This window comes from Phascolarctos cinereus, unplaced genomic scaffold, assembly GCF_003287225.1.
Source record: "Phascolarctos cinereus isolate Bilbo 61053 unplaced genomic scaffold, phaCin_HiC Scaffold_9;HRSCAF=440, whole genome shotgun sequence".
In the NCBI taxonomy this organism is placed as follows: Eukaryota; Metazoa; Chordata; class Mammalia; order Diprotodontia; family Phascolarctidae; genus Phascolarctos; species Phascolarctos cinereus.
In genome coordinates, this window is record NW_027556402.1 from 157,181,655 (window position 1) to 157,201,673 (window position 20,019).

The 20,019-nt window shown below is 33.1% G+C and overlaps 1 protein-coding gene across 1 annotated transcript in view; it reads right to left on the reverse strand.

Moving 5' to 3' along the window:
- Nucleotides 1-715: 715 nt before the first annotated feature.
- The window catches only part of UBE2K (ubiquitin conjugating enzyme E2 K), a 77,089-nt gene continuing 57,785 nt past the window's right edge, over nt 716-20,019 (reverse strand). The window contains exons 5-7 of the mRNA XM_020991396.2: nt 14,789-14,888; nt 5,086-5,214; nt 716-4,715 (exon numbers count right to left, since the gene is read on the reverse strand). Coding sequence (XP_020847055.1) covers nt 4,641-4,715; nt 5,086-5,214; nt 14,789-14,888 — 304 coding nt within the window. The 3' untranslated portion in view covers nt 716-4,640. The remainder of the gene's footprint in view (nt 4,716-5,085; nt 5,215-14,788; nt 14,889-20,019) is intronic.

The following is a 20,019-nucleotide window of genomic DNA, read 5'->3' on the forward strand; positions in this document are numbered from 1 at the left end:
AAACTAAACTAATGATGTTTAAACAAACAAGACATACCAAAATTTTTAAAGCTCATGTTCTTGTTGTTAAACACTTTAACTTTACTATCTTGTACTTTCACCATTAGCAATCACTATAAATATCTTGTCAAGCAGAAACTGGTGCCTATTCTTTTTGCATTTAACTGAATGGCCTATCCAAAATGTAAATGTTCAGAAACAAGATGAGAACTGTTTTCAGGGAAACATGCATTTATTATTAAGCATTCCCAGTGAAAAAAAATCAACATCTTTTAAAATGTGTATTTATTTTTAAAAAATCATTTGTGTACAAAAGTGTTTTGTAATTTTTATTCTCAAGACAAATTCCACCCCACCCACCCACTCCCCGCCCTTCTTCCCCTTCCCACCCACCAAGACAAAAGACACACACCCCACCTCCACTACTTCAATGTTATATGGGTATTCTCCCCTTACAAGAAGTTAGTGGCTCAAAACAAAACCTCCTTACAAAATTCATTATCACTAACAATTTTCAAAAATTTGGAGAAGCTAAGAAGCCAGGCTCTTTCTGGCTAAAGTTGAATATTCCTATAATGGCAGTAAGCTTCCAGCAGACACCACAACAAAGCACCATCGGCTGCTGAAATCTGCAAAATTGATATATTTTCAATAGAATTCCTTTTCTATTGAAAAAAGTCTTTAAATTACATTAAATAAATCTCTTTGCCCCAAAGAAATTGTCTAGTTTTTATTATGATGCCTAGAAAAGGTAGGTAACAGCAAGCAGACAAGGATAATAAGTACAGTGCAATGATTTGTATCCATTTATCCCCTGGAACCAATCAGCAAACTAGTGCCAACCTTGATTATGTAGAATAGCACAAGTGGATTAACCAGGTAAGAGGGAACACATCAACAACTGACATTTAAGCTGATGATTTGTAATGGTAGATCAGACCACCAAAGTAATAAACAATAAAAATGGGGGAAATGAGCTACTAATTTTTAAGGTTTCTGATCCATTTTGCAATTCTGAAAGTATCATCGTGTGGTACCACTAGACATCACAGAAAAATCATACCTGAAAAAAGAGGCTATATATCAGTACATACTTCAGGTTGCCTTCTTCCCCAGAAAGTCACTGCCTGACATTAAGCATTTATTTTAAATTAATGCTAAAAACCTGAAAAGGTAAAAATTTTAAATTAAGTTATTTTATATACCAATGTTGAAATTCCTAAAACTAGAAAGAGCTATTAAGACTAAACATTTTCACAGGAATTCCATGAATTTAAAATCAACTGTGAACAAATGGCATCCTTTTGCACTTTTCAAACATTGCCAACCACCTATGTAGCCTACGTACACGAAGAAGGTATATCTGGATCTAATTTTCCCAGGCCAATTCATCTTTATTTAAAGAGAAGGAGTAAATTCAGTTCCTGTGCTTTACCCCCAAAAAGAGGTGTTATCTACTTCTCTAGGAATAGTGTCAATTCCCCATTGCATTTTTAAAAGTCCTATATCAGGTACATACTGACAGCAAAGGCCTGCTTTTCACATTAAGCAGCAAATGTCTCTCATCCACTACAGAGTACTGCGTTCTGTAGTGCAAAAACAAAACCACTTCCCTTTTAAATGCCAGCTCTCCACAGTTTTTTTAAAAGAACTTTGCATAGTTTTTAAGTATAGCCAACAACTAACTGCCAATATGATAGCTTCAAAACCAATCTTACTTTAGATTCAAAGTTTTTCTCACAAAAGCAAAATACCAAGGGTGTCCCTAGCCAACTATACTGAAATTCATCTATTCTTTTAAGTTGCATTTGTTTAAGTGAACTTATATTCACAATGATAAGCATCTTTGGGAGTCAACTCTCAGCAGCTAATTTAGTACCAGATTCTTTTAAATATTTACATACTACACTAATTCTTCTGTCAAACTATTTTCCAGTCATTAAAAAAAAATGAAGTGAATGAATACTGTACAATTCACCATTCTACTAAAAGTCAGGCATGTTCCACAAAATTTGTACTTAACAACAATAAAACCTATTTGGTTGGAATGTCAGCTTTCTCTAGTAACTCTATCTGCTCCAAACAGATTTGTGTTTTGTGTTTATGTTTTGTAAACCTTTAAAAATACTAAATAATCCAAAAATGCAATTAGGAAACTATTTTCTACCAGGGTATCTCTTTGTTCCCAAATCTGCATTCTTTAAAAGTGCCCTTGTTCCAGGTTGTTTGTTTGTTTTTTGTTAAAGGGAGAACAAGGCAATTTTGTCAGTTATTAAATTTAGCAATAAGGAAGAAATCCATTTTATATCTATATAGACACATATATAATACACAACAAAAAGAAACTGACGGAAGAGTAAAGAGGAACTTCTGCAGTATTTAAAAAGTGTAAGGTAAACTGTAGGCATGAGGACTCCCTTATGGAAAAGTTCCTCAGTGCCAAGCATGATCACATTTTCAGATTCCCTGGGCAGCTTTGAGATACATAGTATATGACATGTACTTACTGAATGGGGCCCATATGAAGCTAAAGCATCTAATCAAAGGCAAGATTCATCTGTCTTCAAAAAACAAAGGCATTCTTGTTCTTTAACAATCTCCCAGTTCTCTCTTTTATTGTCAATTTTTGTATCCTGGCAATATTTAGAAATGGTAAAACTGCGCAGGTGTATTTTAGTTAAAAAAAAATAGAATGTTCACCACATAATCCTATGACTAAGGTTGTAAAACAAAAAAGCAAACTGAGATTTGACCAAGAGGAAACAAGGGGAAAACATCCATAATTCCACACTACTCTAATACCTCAAAATACAAATTAAAAGTCCTTAATTGTTTAAAATAAATAGAGAAAAAATAATTTCCTTTGGCATCATCAGAAAATAAACTGGGCTACAACAAACAACAAAAGGTGATTGTAGGAAAAACCTCATGCCTAAGCAAACAGTATAGAAAAAATAGAGACTTGTGTTTAATATGATGAACTAAGAGTTTACTGTTGATTAGAAAATTCTGAAAGTTTTTGGAAGAACCGGGTTCTCTTTAATTTCTTATTCTAACCTTTTAATATATTTAATAATGGTTCTTATTGCTTCCAGTATCAAGAATACAAGAAAGTAACACCAAACTTATGGTTCAAAAACAACTGGGTCTGCATCTTTTAAAAATTGTTATGGTTTAGATTAATAACCTCTTGGGGAATGGAAGCTTTGTATATGACATACTATAACCTAATCCAGTCTGCCAACTCTACTTTCTTCAACTGACCTAAAAATTTCACACAATAGTTAATATTTGAAGTATATGCCTATTTGCATAAAGTTAATTCAACATTCAATAAATAGTCACACTGATATCTGAATTTGCAAAACTAATAATTTTCAAACTTTTGAATTCAGGATGAAATGTCATTTTAATACGAATAGAAAGTCTGACTATGTACACAAGAAAGTAAGATTTTTCAATTCTTGAATTATCAGAAACATCATAAAGAAAGCTAGATTTATAACACACTTCTATTTCTTTCTATGTGCATTTGAAGTATGTACAGGAAAACATTAACACAGCTTCCATGTGTCAACAAGGGGAAAATGTAAGCAGAAATGAAATTTTAAGTACCTGATAAGCAATCCCTACCACAAAGCCCAAAATAATAGAAAACTGTTGCAAACTGTTGATTGCATCAAAGCAAGTACTCAAAGAAATCTTCAACTGCTGAGACAGTTTTTAAAAAGAGTGTCCAAACAGCAAAAATTAAGTTATGTTCTTCCCATAATTATAGGGAAACCACAACATTAAGAATGTACTGGTCTTAGAAGAAATAAAATCAGTAGCCCCATTTTTGCACCACCTCTAATACATGAAAGTTCCAAGACTGTATTCAAAGTATAATGACAAAATATTCCAAATATATCATCTGAAAATGGAACATAAGCTACTATAAATGGCACGTTCTCAACCAGAAACAAGGGAAAAAATAAATTTACCATTAGAATTTAGATATGTAAAATGAAGAGAAATTACGTGTGGTGTCCCAATCCAATGATAGGGATGGAAAAGGTTCTGAATAGGTCACCATTTTCAACTTTGGGTAAATCTTTAATTTTCTAAGCACACAAATATTTAAAATGGTGCTCTCTTCAGCTACCAAGTTCTAAGAGGTCTAGTAAAGTACACGCATGCAAGTAAATTCACAGGCACAGAAGATCAATGTTAAAAACATTAAGGTAGCTGTGATGAATGACATCAACAATTTGGATGGCCTTAACAAGTTCAAAATATTACTTAAATAATTATTCAACAAAATCCTGAAGCAAACTCTTGCTAGTCTTGGTCACACCACTAATTAAAGTAGCATGTTTTGTTTTGCCATAGTCTTAGCTGAGCTCAAAGAATTTTTACACTATTTAGTAAGAAAAAAAAAATTAAAGTATTTCCCCTTTTTAAATTTACACAGACGTTTAATTAGCTTTATTTACAGAGCAGGGTTTTTTTTTCAGTCTTCAATCATGCCTAGATAATAATTAGGCAAGAATGCCAGTTTTAAAAGAATCTATGCAGAATTCTAAAAATAACAGATGGTGATGCTCCTCAACAAGGGGGCAAACTGGACTGGACTACAGCAGCAGCTTTCTCTCTATGCCTCAGTTACTCAGAAGCAATTCTGTTGCAGTCTCTACGTCCCATGATTTTGAAGACAAGGCCACTATTACTGCATTCTGGAGAGAAAAGAAATGGGGAAAAATCAAATCCCAAAGTAATATTTCTAGAGCATTTTCACAGTTACTGTTTTTGAATTGATATATCTTATGTAAAGTTTCTTTCCCAAAATATAGTTACCTAGTACAACAATGCTACACACATATGTAAGAAATATAAATCTTTTAAAGCAAAGAACTGATTTAGTTGCTGGGATTTTTATTTTATTTAAATGAAGATATAAAGGAAACATAATTTATTAGCAAACATCAACTAAAAATGTTTGACAGAAACAGTCAAGATCACCTCATCAGCTTTTCTAATCCCTCTCCATGCCACCAAGCAATAACAAAAATGAAACAAAAACAAGCACATATGATATGTACTTACCCTATCAAAGCCCATAGCACATAGGTTTTCTATTTTTTTGGTGTACTCTGGACTAGAAACTGGTGCTCCAGCATACACGTGTGCCCAAAGTCGAGCTGTCTGTTTGAACATTTCTGGATTTTGTTTGTACTATATGAAAACAAAATGAAACAATATTTGGTGCAAATAAAACTATCCAATGGTACTTAACAACTAGTATTTCAGGTGCTAATACTTTAAAAGCCTGACCAAACTTCCAGGTTCTATCACATAAGAAATATACACAAAATGCTCCATGATCAGCATATAAATCAGCATTCTAGATTTGAAAGTTGGGGAACAAATCTTGACTCCAAAACTCACTAGCTGTAAGGCTCTTGGAAGACCCTTTTACTTCTCTTGGAGCTATTTCCTCATCTAAAAAATGTGGATAATAATAACATAAAATACCTACTTCATATGGAAACTGCTCTGCAAATCTTAAAATACTACATAATTGGGTTACTATTAATATTTCATTGTGGGTCTCTCTCTTGTGCCAGAGAATACAGTCTCTCAAAGTTTTCCATCCTGTGTGATTCAATTATAACTTAATAAATCCTTCACAAATCATCTGCTCAATGCACTGTGGGTAAATCTCAAATTATTTTTTTGAAGCCAAAATATCCTTAAGTTTGTCCCTCTGTTAAGTGACCACCAACCCACCTTTTTTTCCAAATCATACAGTCTCAATAAAATTTTTTACCGCACATTCTTAGGAGGAAATCTTAACAGGGTTATATACACTAGGCATCTTTTCACTCTTAATTTGTTTGCAATTTTTATTTTTCTATAAGTGATTTTCATTATTACTTTTCATGACCCAAAATAAAAGAAAAAATAATGAAAAACCTGGGATCTTGATCATAAAATTGCTGCACAGAAACATTTGTAAAGTGAAAAATCATTAAAGGGGAAAATACAGCTCTGTGACAGTTAAAGACTAGCAATGACTATCAAAATTAGCAAACTTAAAAAAAAAGGTGCCTAAAAGCTAAAATAATAATACAATGCAGATTCTAGTTTCTAGACTCTTCTCATTAACATTCAAACGCTCCTTAAATATTATGTAATGAGTGTTTTAACATGGCTGGTTTCAACATTAATATCTCAATAAGAACATTATACACATGTAACTTGTTTCAAGGAAAATGGCAATGGTTTTGTAAACATTTGGGAACAAGTACATTAAATAATTTTTCTATAATTGAAAAAGATACAAATAGCCTATCTTGCATTGAAATGTGGATCAAATGCCTTCTCAAAGAAAACAATGTGAATTCATTTCAGCAAATCTTTATTAAGGACCTGCTATGTTAGGTGCTGAGGGTACAAAGGTAAATATGAAACAGTCCCTCCTTCATGGAGGCTCCATTCACCTATACAAAATGAATACAAGAAATTTTAAGAAGTAGGGGGTGCATTCTAGGCATGGATGCCAGCCAGCACAAAGGCTTGGAGACAGAAAATGGAATGTTGTATGTGAGGAGCAGTAAGGACAGCTAGGCTAAAACACAAAGTTCAGGAAGAGAAGTAAATATATGACATGGGTTGAAAATGTAGGCTGAGGACAGGTTGTGAAGGGCTTTAAAACACTAAGAGAAGTTTGCATGTAATCCTGAAGGCACACGGGAATCATCGAAGTTCATCAAGTTATTTCAGCAAATGCATGGTTGATAAGGTTTAGGATGTGAAGAGATCAATGCAAATATAAAATGGAAGAGAAGCCTAATAGCGATGAGGACCTAAACTAGAGTAGGGACTAAATGAGTGAAGAGAAGGGAAAAAATAGGTGAGATGCTGTGGAAGCCAAAATGCCAAGATCAGCCAACTGATTAAAAGGTAGAAGGAGGTTAAGGGAGAGTGAGGAGTCAAAAACACTTTGGTTCAAAGCGGCGGGGTGACAGGAAAGATGGCACGTACCCTCAATGAAAATAGGGACATTTGGGAGAGGATGGTTTTGTTGAGTTGAGAATAAATAATGTGAATGTGCAAAAATGGACCCAGGTTTAATCCTGTGAGTTTCCAACAAATCTGTTTAGCAGCATATAATCAAGCAAGAACAGATAAGGTTGACAATAGGAGATGTTGTTAAAATATGAACCTCAATAAGAAAATCAAGAGATTCAAGAGTCAATTGCAGCATAAAGTTAATCAGGTTTACTATTGGGTCCACAGCGGGAAATGAAAAAAGCACAGTTAGCAGAGATGGCAGCCATGGAGAATAACTAGGGATGGAGGAGCTCCTGATGAAGATAAAAAAATTTGTTGGCAGTAAGGTTTGGGAACAATGGAACAATCTGATAAAGAAATTTTTCAAGTTTTTGACTTGTAGATGTTAGTGACAACAATGTTATATAACTATTCTTATGTGGGCTAAGGAAAACATGAGTGGGTCATGTGAGTTGAAGACTTAGAGGAATTGAAAATCAAAGTATGTGAGAGTATATCAACACTTATTTTTTAAAAGCAATCTAAAAACTTTAATTATACAAAAATGAGCACAGTAAATGATAATCTAGTGCCTACAGCTAATTTAACTGCCAGTTTCATACCTAAATGTCATCAAGTCTGAGATCAAGGAAATGCCCCCAGTGAATACAGAAGCTGGTTGATACTAATGGTCATAAACTTATCTGCCTCATTCAAATCAAATTCATGCACAACTCAAGATATCACCTTTGTGATGTCACTGGTGCACTTCAAAAATAAAGTACAAACAATGAGACAAAAATTCAAAAAAATTAAGGCTATGTTAAAAAAAAACTAAATTAAACATTCCTTAACTTGTTTCTTAATGTACACAAATTACTTATTTCAGCACTTTACTGGGGCAGTTATCACCAAACAGATAAAGAGATGCTTCCTTCCATCCTGCATACACATAAAATATAAATCACATTTTGCCCCAAACTCAAGCCAAAAATGAAAAACTCCTTCATGTCTTTCATCTAGTTCTATTTAATGAAATTACTTTAATTTACTTATTTCAAAATTCCACTGGAGAAGTCTGCTAGAGAGGGTGAGCATGATTTCCATTACATGGAATTTCCACGACAATATCAATCTCATGAAAACTGCAAATGATACCGATAAGGAAACATATGTAGACATAAGAAACTCATCACGTACCTCAGAATTTAAAAAGACATGCAAAGACATGAATAAATGATAATGAATTTTTAAAATAATATAATCCTTGAAAGATGTCAACTATATCAAAGTCCAAAACACAAAGTGAGGCATGCAATAAATGCTAAAGACAATAAAATGCTGTTTTAAAGCTATATAATGAGCAATGGGAAGATTAAAGGATTAGAATGCTGTCCTAGGTTAATGTTATAACAGATGAAAGAGCTAATTCAACTTTATATTTTCTGATACAGAAAACATATTTTGAAGTACTAAGCACAGAACATAAACAAAAGGGTTGGACGGGTGTTGAAAATCCTAACAGAGAAGATGGTAAGAGAATACCCAACTACAGTCAGTTTCAACCATCAATCCCATATAAACTACACAGCAGAGTGCTGAAATAACCTGGATATGTGATTATTTAGTTGTTGACAGGGACCTCTGAAAAATCTAGAAGAATAAAAGAGATGTCTTAGGAATTTAGATTAATATTTTTATTTTTTAATCTTCTGAATTAATGACAAGGAGACTAAGATTTTTCAAATTATATCTGAGTATAGCATGAGTGATTCCTAAAACAATTAAGACAAACATCAATGAATGTTGGGAAATATATGGATTAACATAAACTTTTATTATGTGGAGGAAGAATTAGGAGTTTTAAGGAATAATAAGAAATGGTATTTTGAGTATCGATAAAAAATTCTAAAAATACAAAGGAGAAAGGCAGAAAATTCAGAAGAGATTATGAATAAACAAAGGCATGTTGATGTTACGGTATTGAATTTACCATCTGCTTTTTTAAAAGAAAATCTACAATAGTATATATTTATGGTTTCAAAACCAAACCTCTTTTTCCTGTTCATTTTATATAGAAATAGTTGTGGTTGCCTGTTTAAAAAGTTTATAATAAAAGATAACAGAGAGGGGGAGTATAAACACTTTTTTATTAGCACTCTTTAAAAATTTAATTATTTCTGCACTTGCTTTTATCTAAGTAGCTATTTAAAAGGACAGATCATCATCCTTATCTTTCTATTTCGTCCAGGTCATGCAGCTATTATTAACAATGACAGCAGCTAGCATGTACATAATCATTTAACGTTTGCAAAGAACTTTACAAAGATTATCACATTTGATATTAACAACTCTGAGAATGAGATGAAATTGTAATCCCCATTTTTTTACAGAAGAATAAAATGAGGAAGACAGTAATTTGCCCAACAGTCACACAGCTAGTAGTAACTGAGGCAGCACTAACTAGCAGTCTTAGTTAAATTACTAAGAGCTCAATAAACTGAAGAAACAAAGAGAAAGATAGGTAGAGGAAAATCAAAAGGTAAATATTGTTTTGAGGTGGCCAAGGAAAAACAGTTTCAATGTGGAAAGAGGTATCAACTATATTGATAATATCACCGTAAAAGGATGCAGTTAAGAAAAAAGACAGTTTCATTAGGGAGCAAAGAGGTCTTCAGCTCTTTTGATAATGACATGTTACAGTAGTGCAGAAGCCAGACTGAAGAGGATTAATAAAGATAGCTAAGGAATAATAAGATATGAGAAAGTAATACAAGACTAAAGAAAGATGAGGAACCAACAAGACTGAAAAGGAGAGAACAGGACAGGATCAGGTAGTTAAGCACAGAGAAGAAGGAAAGGATTGTCTTGGAGGGGGTAGAAAGATCATGAAATGGATATGAAGATCAAACAAATGTGTGGTGAGGTTAACCATGATGCCCTTAATTTTTTGGCTATTGCTGTGGGGAAAATAGTAACTTATACCACAATGGACTTTCAAAGGGCAATTCCAGAATCAATAAAATAAAATGAACTTTATATTTTAAAATAATTTAAAACTTGTGGATATACATGTCTCTATAATAAATGTAGATTAAGGCATAATTATATCTACATAGTGTTTTACACTTTCCAAAGAGAACTGCTATTCATATTAGATTATAAGCTACCACAGGAAAAAGTATAAAGCCTTAGTTTTGTATTGCCCCAATGGCATGATACATTGTAGTGTTCAATAAATGCTAAGAAAATATTATATCCATATGATCTTTTTAAAAATTCTATGAGGAAGGTATAGCAAGCACTGCTATCATCATTTTATTGATGAATCCTACGATCATAGATTTAGAGTTCAATCCCTCTAATTTTAGAGATGAAGTAACTAAAGAGACAGCTTAGATTTGAATGTGAGTCTCATACCTGATTTCAATTCCAAGACAATTTCCCTGAATCTCAGGCTAATAAATCAAGAGTTGGAAGATGACCTCTATTTTACAGATGAAAAAACATAGGTGCAGGGGAGATGCAAAAAAAACTTACCCAAGATCACTAATCTAAAAAGGTAGCTAGGTGGCACAACAGAGCATTAGCCCTGCAGTCCAGAAGATTCATTTTCATCTTCAAGTCTGGCCTTAGACACTTAGCTGTGTGACCTTAGGCAAGTCACTTAACTCTGTTTGCCTCAGTTTCCTCAGGTATAGAAGAAGCTAAAGAAGGAAATGGCAAACTACTCCAGGATCTTTGCTAAGAAAACCCCAGGTGGGGTCACAAAGAGTCAGCCATAACTGTAACAACTAAACAACAACAGAGCTAGGATTCTAATTCCGATCTTTCTATTCTTAATCCAATAACCATGGGAAAGATGTATTTCAATGAAAGGAACAGGGTAAGTATCATTACATTCTAGGGCCTACTCTATGTTATCCCTTCTCCTCATCTACTAACCCTGACCAGTATATTCTGAGCTCTCTGAATAACATGAACAACAATAGAAATCTCTTTCTTTTTATTGTGTCTCCTCTAATAGAATCATATAATCTTAGAAATGGAAGGTTCCTTTGGAAATTCCTCACACCAAAATGGCTGTCTTCTGACTTTTCCTCTTAGTTTTGCCTTCTACTTGCCTATATTCTGATCTCTCATTTCATCTGCTTTCCCCTTGTTTAAATCAACTATTTAAAAAAGGAAATTGAATTTTCTGCATAATAACCAAGGTTGGCCATAGGAAAAAAGTTCAGTAAATAAATATACCTAACTACCTTTCTCTGCAGGGATAATTTCAAAGTGTACAGACAGTGTTAGATACAAGTAATGCATTGGTTGGTTTTGCTGAACTTTTTTTCCTGTCTCAGCAACAATGGACAGCTAATTGGGAAGGAGAGGGGATGATGTGAAAACAAAACATGTGATGTAAAGACTTAACAATCCTCAACAAAGTTATAACTCCAATGAGAGATGAGAGTCATACTACTTACTAGACAATACAGCAAGATCATATATAATTGAGTGCTAATCTGTTGTGGCACAAACTAAGTGCTACAGATCTGACCAGGCTACTCCTCTGCTCGAAAATCACCTATGGCTCTTTATTACCTATTTAGAATTCCAATTTGAAATTCAAGGTTATCCACAATCTGGAATTACCTTATCTTTTGAGCTTTATCTCCTAGTACTATCCTTCCATGAACTCTAAATTCCAACATAACTAATCTACTTTCTGTCCTCAGAATATTCCTTTCATGTTCTCTGTCACCTCCATGGTTTGTTTGTTAATACTACTTACTACTATGGTTGCCCTAATTTGCAAAGTGAGCTTGCTCTACTTCTTTAAATTTGCTGTCAGTTCCTTCATGAAGTGTTTCTTGATCCCCTTGCTCAGTAATGACTTTTTCTCCCAATCAATACAAATGAAAGTCCAGGAAACAACTTAAATGCAGTTATATTTTCCAACCTTCTTCTCTTACAAATTTCTCTCTGCCAAGGGTACCACCATCTTTCCAAGCTTTCTGGAAAAACACCTCAGTGTTAGCCTCAACTTCTTACACTCCTTCATCTAAACAGTTTCAGTCAATAGTTGGACCATTCTCCTAGTAACCTCAGTTTAAAAAAATATCAAATTATTAAGTAGAATTTAGACCATTTTCTCCTTTATTCACCACCTTCATTCACCAAGCTATTCATTCTTCTTTAAAAATGTCTCTCTGCCTTTCTTTCATTTTCCATAGTCATATCCTAAGTCCAGGTCCCTACTACATCTCATACATAAAGTAGTATAAAAGCCTTATAGATGACTTCCCTTAATCCTCCCTTCCTGTTATTTTCTCAATACTGCTGCCAGATTTAATCAATAAGCAGAGTTCCACTCAATATCCCACTTCTAGAAAGTTTTACTGTATTTCTCTGTACATAGGTCTCCAACAGCTCTTTATTACCTACTACACTAAATTTAAACTCTTCCAGGCTGGCTTAGTGATTTCTGTAATTGCTCCTATCTATAAATGCTTCCTTCCCAAAACTAACCAGCACATATTCTTTGCTTAATCAGGCAGGTATTATTCATTGTCTTCTGAAAACAATGCTGAATATTCAAACAAGGCCCCTCCCCCTCCTGCTTTTCCTACTGCAGCTTTACTAAATTATTTCCTTTTTCCTTACTTATAAAATCCATACAAACATAAAAACAATCCACATTTACATGGTGCATTTAGGTCTACACAAATTTTTTTTTGAGACAGGTGTTCAGTCATTTCAATCATGTTCAACTCTTCCTGACCTCATTTGGGGTTTTCGTGACAAAGATACTGGAGTGGTTTGCCATCTTCTTTTCCAGTTCACTTTACAGATGAGGAAATGAGGCAAAGGTTAGATGACTTGCCCAGAGTTACACAGTAAATGTCTAAGGCCAGATTTGATGCAACATCCTGACTTCAGGCCCAGCACTCTATCTACTACACCACCTAGCTGTTCCCATTCCAATTTTACACATGAGAAAAGTTAAGGTCAAAATGGTTAAGTGAACTGACCAGTGTCAAAGAGTACATTTCTGAGCCTGAATTCAAACAGTCTCTCCTAACCTAGGAAGTCTACACATTAGAACATGATAGGCACAAATATATGTGATAACTAGAAATGTAAAGATCTAAAAAAAGACACTTCTAAGAATAAATCAATAGGGAGTGACAACTGAAAATATATGTGAACATATCTAACATACCAAAGCACCAAATCTGTAGATTTGTATTTACTCTGTGAATAAGCAATGACCTAGGCGATTCTGAAGGCAATGTTTGGTTAACGTGTTTAAAATAATGACTAAGAAACACATTATCTAACAAAACATAAGTTTCTTAAGTGTTGAGATTACTTCATTTTGTCTTTGTGTCTTAGAACAGTGCCTCATGTGTAGCTGATATTTAATAAATGTTTCTTGGATTGAAATGTATACATAAGTATAATTAAGGAAAAAATGACTTTGAATATAACACATGGAAACATTAAGTCTATGCAATAAAGTAGAATTTGTGTAAGGTACATACTTATCTTCCCTATTCATGGGTTTTAGTTAGTAAATTAGCAAAAGTGTTCAATGACTTCACAGCTGACTCATAAAACTGGTGAAACAGAGCCCAATACAAGAACAGCAGTACAGCAAAGTTTCAATACATCTGCTTTTCAAAATGAATAAAATTGGTCTATAAACTGATTTCGGGCATCTAGGTGATGCAGTGGATGAAATTCTGGGCTTGGAATCAGGAAGCCTCATCTTCATCAGTTCAAATCCATTCTCAGACACTTACTAGCTGCGTGACCCTGGGCAAGTCACTTAACCCTGTTTGCCTCAGATTCATCTGTAAAACGATAAAAAGATACTCCAGTATCTTTGCCAAGAATATCACAAATGAGGCCATGAATGGTAAGACACAACTCAACACCTGAAGAATAACAACAATAAAATGATTTTACCCTTGACTGGAGTTTCTGAGCACATAACATCTAAAAATTAGTTGCCGATGCCAAAAAAATTTACTTATTCCGCATGTGCTATTAAACAAATATGAAACAGAATAAAACCATAGGTGAGTTGTAAATTTTGCATCTAGGATTTAAAATGCTCAAAAACTTAGACCAAAACAACTTTAAAATTTGTATATACAATAAAATCTACTAACCTACCCTAAAAAGCAATGACAATATCCATTATGAGAGTTAACAGTTAAGTTCATCAATTTTACTCAAATAAAAAGCTTATACATTTAGCCACTCTTTGCAGAGTATTAGCTATACAGAAGCATTTTTAAATCTATTACTACGATACAATAGACTGTTAACTGACCAAGATTCATTTTCAAATTCGAATTTCATATATCTAGTTTAGGAAGTCAATCATTCAGTGAATTCTAGTTAGGAATAGGTAAGTTAAATTTCCACAGTCACATTTAAGAGATTACTGGAATAAAGAATAAATCGGCTCCAAAGTTAATCTCATCATAGCATTATAGCAATCGTTTTAAAGAACTTTTAAACACTAAAGTAGAGAAAATATGTTAAGTATAACTTTCATTTAATATGCTCAAATAAATTATATATCAAATATATGACTGTATACAATATGTATGATAGATATAACATAATTATATATAAAACATATAATTATTACATATAATATATTATATTAAATAAATTGGTATATATTATATACAGTGCAAAAAGGCTGCTTCTCCTTTCTGTCTGTTAAAAACCTCAGATACCTTACCTGATTTGCTACTACCGCATCTTGTGGATCATCTGGTTCTGCAGCTGCCAACAATGCTTGTAATGAGAGCAATACTGTCCTTAGAGTCATTGCTGCTGCCCTAAAATTCAATATGAAAATTTTTATTAAAAAAGGCCTGTGCGTTTACAGCAAGAAAATAAGAAAAAAACAAGTTTTCTGGAAACTAAGAACATTAATAAGATTTTGAAATTAAAGGCAACATATCTATTTTTTATTTTACATTTCAATACTCATTAACATTTTCCAATGAGCTCTAGTATGTTGTCTATTGGGTTTTCACAACCCTGATGTGAAACAAGGGACTGATCTATTATTACTTCCATTTTAGAGATGAGGAAACAGAGCTTCACAGAAATGTTAAGTGACTTGCCCTAGAGATCATACAAGAGGAAAAGCCAGGACTAAATCCATAATCTCTTGGTTCTACAACCAGTATCCTTTCCACGATAACAGAGGTCTGCAAAACACAGTGGTTTGTCTTTATAATGCCTTCAAGCAAAAAATAGTTTTTACATTTGTAAAAAGCTTTATGGTATTTTAAAATGTAAAAACTTACCTCTCAGGCCTTACCAAAAAAATAGGAAGCTCACCATACTCTTATCATGATTATATGAGATTATACCATAAGTAAGTTATTAATTTTTCCTGTTAATTTTATATTCTTTTCTACTTAACCTTTTCTATTTCTAATAATTTTAGTTAATATGAATTGACCTTATGTTCTACCCAATTATCACCCAATATCTTGTATGACAGCAAAATTCTGGAAAGCAGGCTGCTTTGGGCATTCTTTACTGACTTCCTATTCAGTTCTGCAGGCAGAAAGCCAAAACAAAGTGATGGAAAACTCCTAACTATGCCTTTTATATTGATTTTTTAAATGGTACCTGAGAATAAGCTAAGCTATGCCAAGTTTTGAAATATTTCTAAGAAAATCTGAAAGCACCAGATGACATTCCAAAACGGTGCTTAGAGATGGGGGGGGGGGGGGGAAGCTGAAACAAATAGGCTATCCACTCAAAATAACTTTTACGTGATAGTTCTAAAAATTTTGATGAAATTAACATTGTTCTATTAAAATTATCTACCAGTTGAGCAGGGGCTACTAGTAATTATTCCAAAAAATATTTCAGAGAATATGATATACTTATGGAATGAATAAAATGGCATATTCAGCTTCACAAGGCAAATGAGGAAAACCAAAGCCAGTATTACATAGGCAAATCAACAATAAGAAAAGAAATCCCCCTTCCTTTGTATTACAAGGAAATTATATGAATATGAAGCTTATTATTGAAAATCCTAGAAGAATGGAAGAATAAAATCAGTTAATTTCATTTGTCAATGTCTCTAGGAAGTTTTAAGAACAAAAAAAGGAGACACTTTATATAGTGCCACAAATTAACTGAAATACTTGTTTTTTACAGAGGCAGAATTTTAATGTACAGCAAAGTCTTCCATACTTCCAGTATGTGCTAAACAATTAAAAATTTTTGAACAAGGACAAGGAAAACAAAACGTTTTAATGTGCTGATAAAGTCCTAAATTTACCCCAGAGTTGAAACCAAAACAAAAACAGTTAGAATATACTTAGCACAGTATAATCTTCCTTCAAATTAAAGGGGACAGTTAGCTCTTACCATCTTTTTAAGCCAAACCTGCCATCATTAAGATATGGAAAACCATTTATTTGGGGGGAAAGGAGAAAGAAAGAAGGAAATTTATGGTAAATAAGCTACCTCCCACTTAGTGAAAACCATAACTATTACACCAACGTCAAATCAAAGCAGTATACAAAAACTGTGCATAGTTTACAAATACCGCCCCCAACTGGGTGGGATTATGCAAATATAATTCCCTTGGTCCAGAAGTCAAGAAAAGTCTGTTTTAGAGGTTTCAGAGATAAGATAGGAAGGAGATAGAAATTTAAGTGTTCTATAGCCTTGAATCTGAAGTCACCAGGGAGCAACTAAATGGCTTGCTCATAGGCTGTCCTGAGTACAAACCTGGCCACTACCTAACACACTACATTAGTTATCCAGCACAATTTATTTCAGCCAAATGTTTATTGTACTATGTAATCCTAATTCCTCATGATATATATGTCTGGTTTTCAATGTCATCAAGTATCAGTAAGCTCACAAGGCCACAACCTTACAGATTAATGTTGTAACAAACATTTTAAGGAAAATAAGTATATCTCATCTTTGTCAGAACTAAGATCTTGAATTCATTTAGTTTGCTTTTTAAGTACCTTCAATTTTGACATGTATACAACACATTATAAAAGATTTAGAGCTTTCTAAGTAGATTCATGAATTCTAAAATTCTAAAGGATTCCTACTGCATCCATTTCCAGTGGTGATTTCTTGAAAAAATAACTACAGGATTTGCAAAAATAGTATTAATACTTTTTAAAAAACCAAACACTTTTAAAAAATCCAGAATGAGAAAACTTAGGTCAGAAATATTAAATTATGATACACACGAAGAAACCACAAATTTAGAGATGACAAAAGGAAATTCTACCATACTTGGTAGTTTTTTTAAAATTTTATTTTTTTCCCAGTTACATGTAAAGACAATTTTTAACATTCATTTTTAAAACTTTTGAATTCCAAATTTTCTCTCTCCCTTCCTCACTTCACCCCTCCTCCCTAAGGGAGTAAGCAATTTGACATAGGTCACACACATTCAATCATGCAAAACATTATATTTGGTCGTTTTTAAAAATGGTTTCGTTGAATAAAAGTATCTGAGAAAGGAATTTTGTATTATATGACAAATTGCACAGCAAACATGTCCAAATGAAACATTTCTTCATCCATGAAAATCATATATTACAAATACTAGTTACAAGGATGAAACTAATTCACATGAAAATCTTTTATAAACACAACTAATTTAGCAATGACTATCAACCTAAGAGCAATAATTTTGATCTCAAAATCGCATTTGGTAATAATTCTGGTTATCCTTCCAAAAACTTTACAAATCCTTATTTGCACAGTCCTTACAAAAACAAAGTATACTTCCTTATTCTTTCTCCTACATAAATTAATCTTAAAATAAATTTATAACTGAAAACAGTTATACCTCTAATAGAATATCATCAGCTGGTTCCACATTTATACTTTTGTTTATTCTTCAATCTCTCTCCTAAGGTACATTTGTACTATTAAAAGGATACTACAGGGGCAGCTAGGTGACGCAGTGGATAGAGCAGCAGCCCTGGAGACAAGAGGCCCTCAGTTCAAATCCATCATCAGACACATGATACTCACTAGCTGTGTGACACTGGGCAAATCACTTAAACCTAACTGCCTTGCCAAAAAAAAAAAAAAAACTACAGTAAGAACTGGTGTGCTGGGGATAGGAAGCAGATATAAGTCACTTGAAAAAAATATTTAGAGGCCACAAAAAATACTAATCTTACTACATGGCAGTTTTAAAATACACTACTTCCGCACATTTAATTAAGCTATATGTAATACATATACTTCACTATCTATGTACATTATATTTATTTTTACAAGAAAACCCATGAAACAGTCCTTTGTATTAAAAAAAAGCATACTTGATTACTGTCTCTTAAATTAATGTTCAAGAAATTTATAAATGAAAATTGTTGCAATACCACCAGTGAATTCCACACCTACATTTTTGCTTATTCTAAATTCATTTTCTAGAACTACATATTATATATGCATATATGTATATATACTTTTGTTATAAATAAACATTGGTACAGTGCCGATATGGATAAATGAGAGTATGGGAAATCTATGAAGCAACTCTTCTATTTATTGTAGGGACGGAGACTGTAACCTATTCTAGATATCCACTGAAGAACAAGAAAAAAAAAGGGTTTAAAATCAATACAGGAGATTTAAGGCATATTTACCTCGAATTCATACACTGTAATGTAAAATAATAAGGAACTATAAAGTCATAACCTTGTCTTTCAATAAGTTATTTGGAGAGACACATATAAAAACATTAACTAACAGTTAAATATTGTACTACAGTACAAAAATAAGTGTGACAGTAGCCCAGTGATGGCAAGATTGGGAACTATGGTAATAGCCTTCACAAAAGACATGATCTGTTTTGGCCCTAAATAAACTGTATAGTTAAGGAGAGTGCATAATGGAAGGAGAGGGATACACAAAAATCAATGTAATATGATTTTAGTGTAGGGCTATGATGACACTAGTTTTAAAGACATGAATGTGTTTTGGGGAAAGATGGGATAAATATAAAGCAAATAGATATTGTAAAGATTTTGAAAGCAAGATAGAGAAAACTTTGTACACAATGCAGAAACTACTAGCAGTAACAAAATAAGGAATCTAATGTTTTTCAAATCAATCTAGGGCAGGTAGGTGGAGCACCGGCCCTGGAGTCAGGAGGACCTAAGTTCAAATACGGCCTCAGACACATAACACTTACTAGCTGTGTGACTCCGGGGAAGTCACTTAACCCCAACTGCTCTGCAAAAAAAAAAAAAAAGTCTGAAAAAAGAGATGAAAAGGAAAGAATAGAGTGCTGGGAAATGTCTTAGCAAAATATACATATTTAGGGAAATTTTTATTTTTGCTTTGTTTTATGAGTACATTTTCCAAAGTGCTAATACCTAAACTATACCCATTCTTGATCCTTTGTCCTTCTTCAGTTTAAGATGTCAACAAGCACTACCAAGATTAGACACATTATTTAGGAAATTAAGAAATTTTAGGATGAGGGAGAAATTCATTGGATTTCAGTCAGATCACCCAAGTTCTAGTTCCATTTCTCCCACTTTGGGCATCAATTTTCTCAAATTCAAGAAGACTTAGATGAAATTATTAGCTCTAAGGGTTCCTTTTCAACACCTGCACACCCTAAATTCTATTGCTCTAATTCTATTCTATTAATGAATAGATTAAGAGAACTAAGTCATAGCATTTTGGGGACTACAAGAAAGATGAATTCAAATCCCTGTACTTCAAAGAATTTATAATCTAAAAGCAGAAATAGGATATTTACTAAATCATTCCTGTAACATGAACTCCTATAAAATTTAAAATTATTTCCTAATACAAATGTCTTTGAAGTAAATACTTCTGTTTTCCCCACTACACTTAACACATTAATAAATAGCTGTGGATAGATTTATTTCACATTATTTTAATTCTTGCTTGGATTCAGAGTGGAACTTTCATCACAAA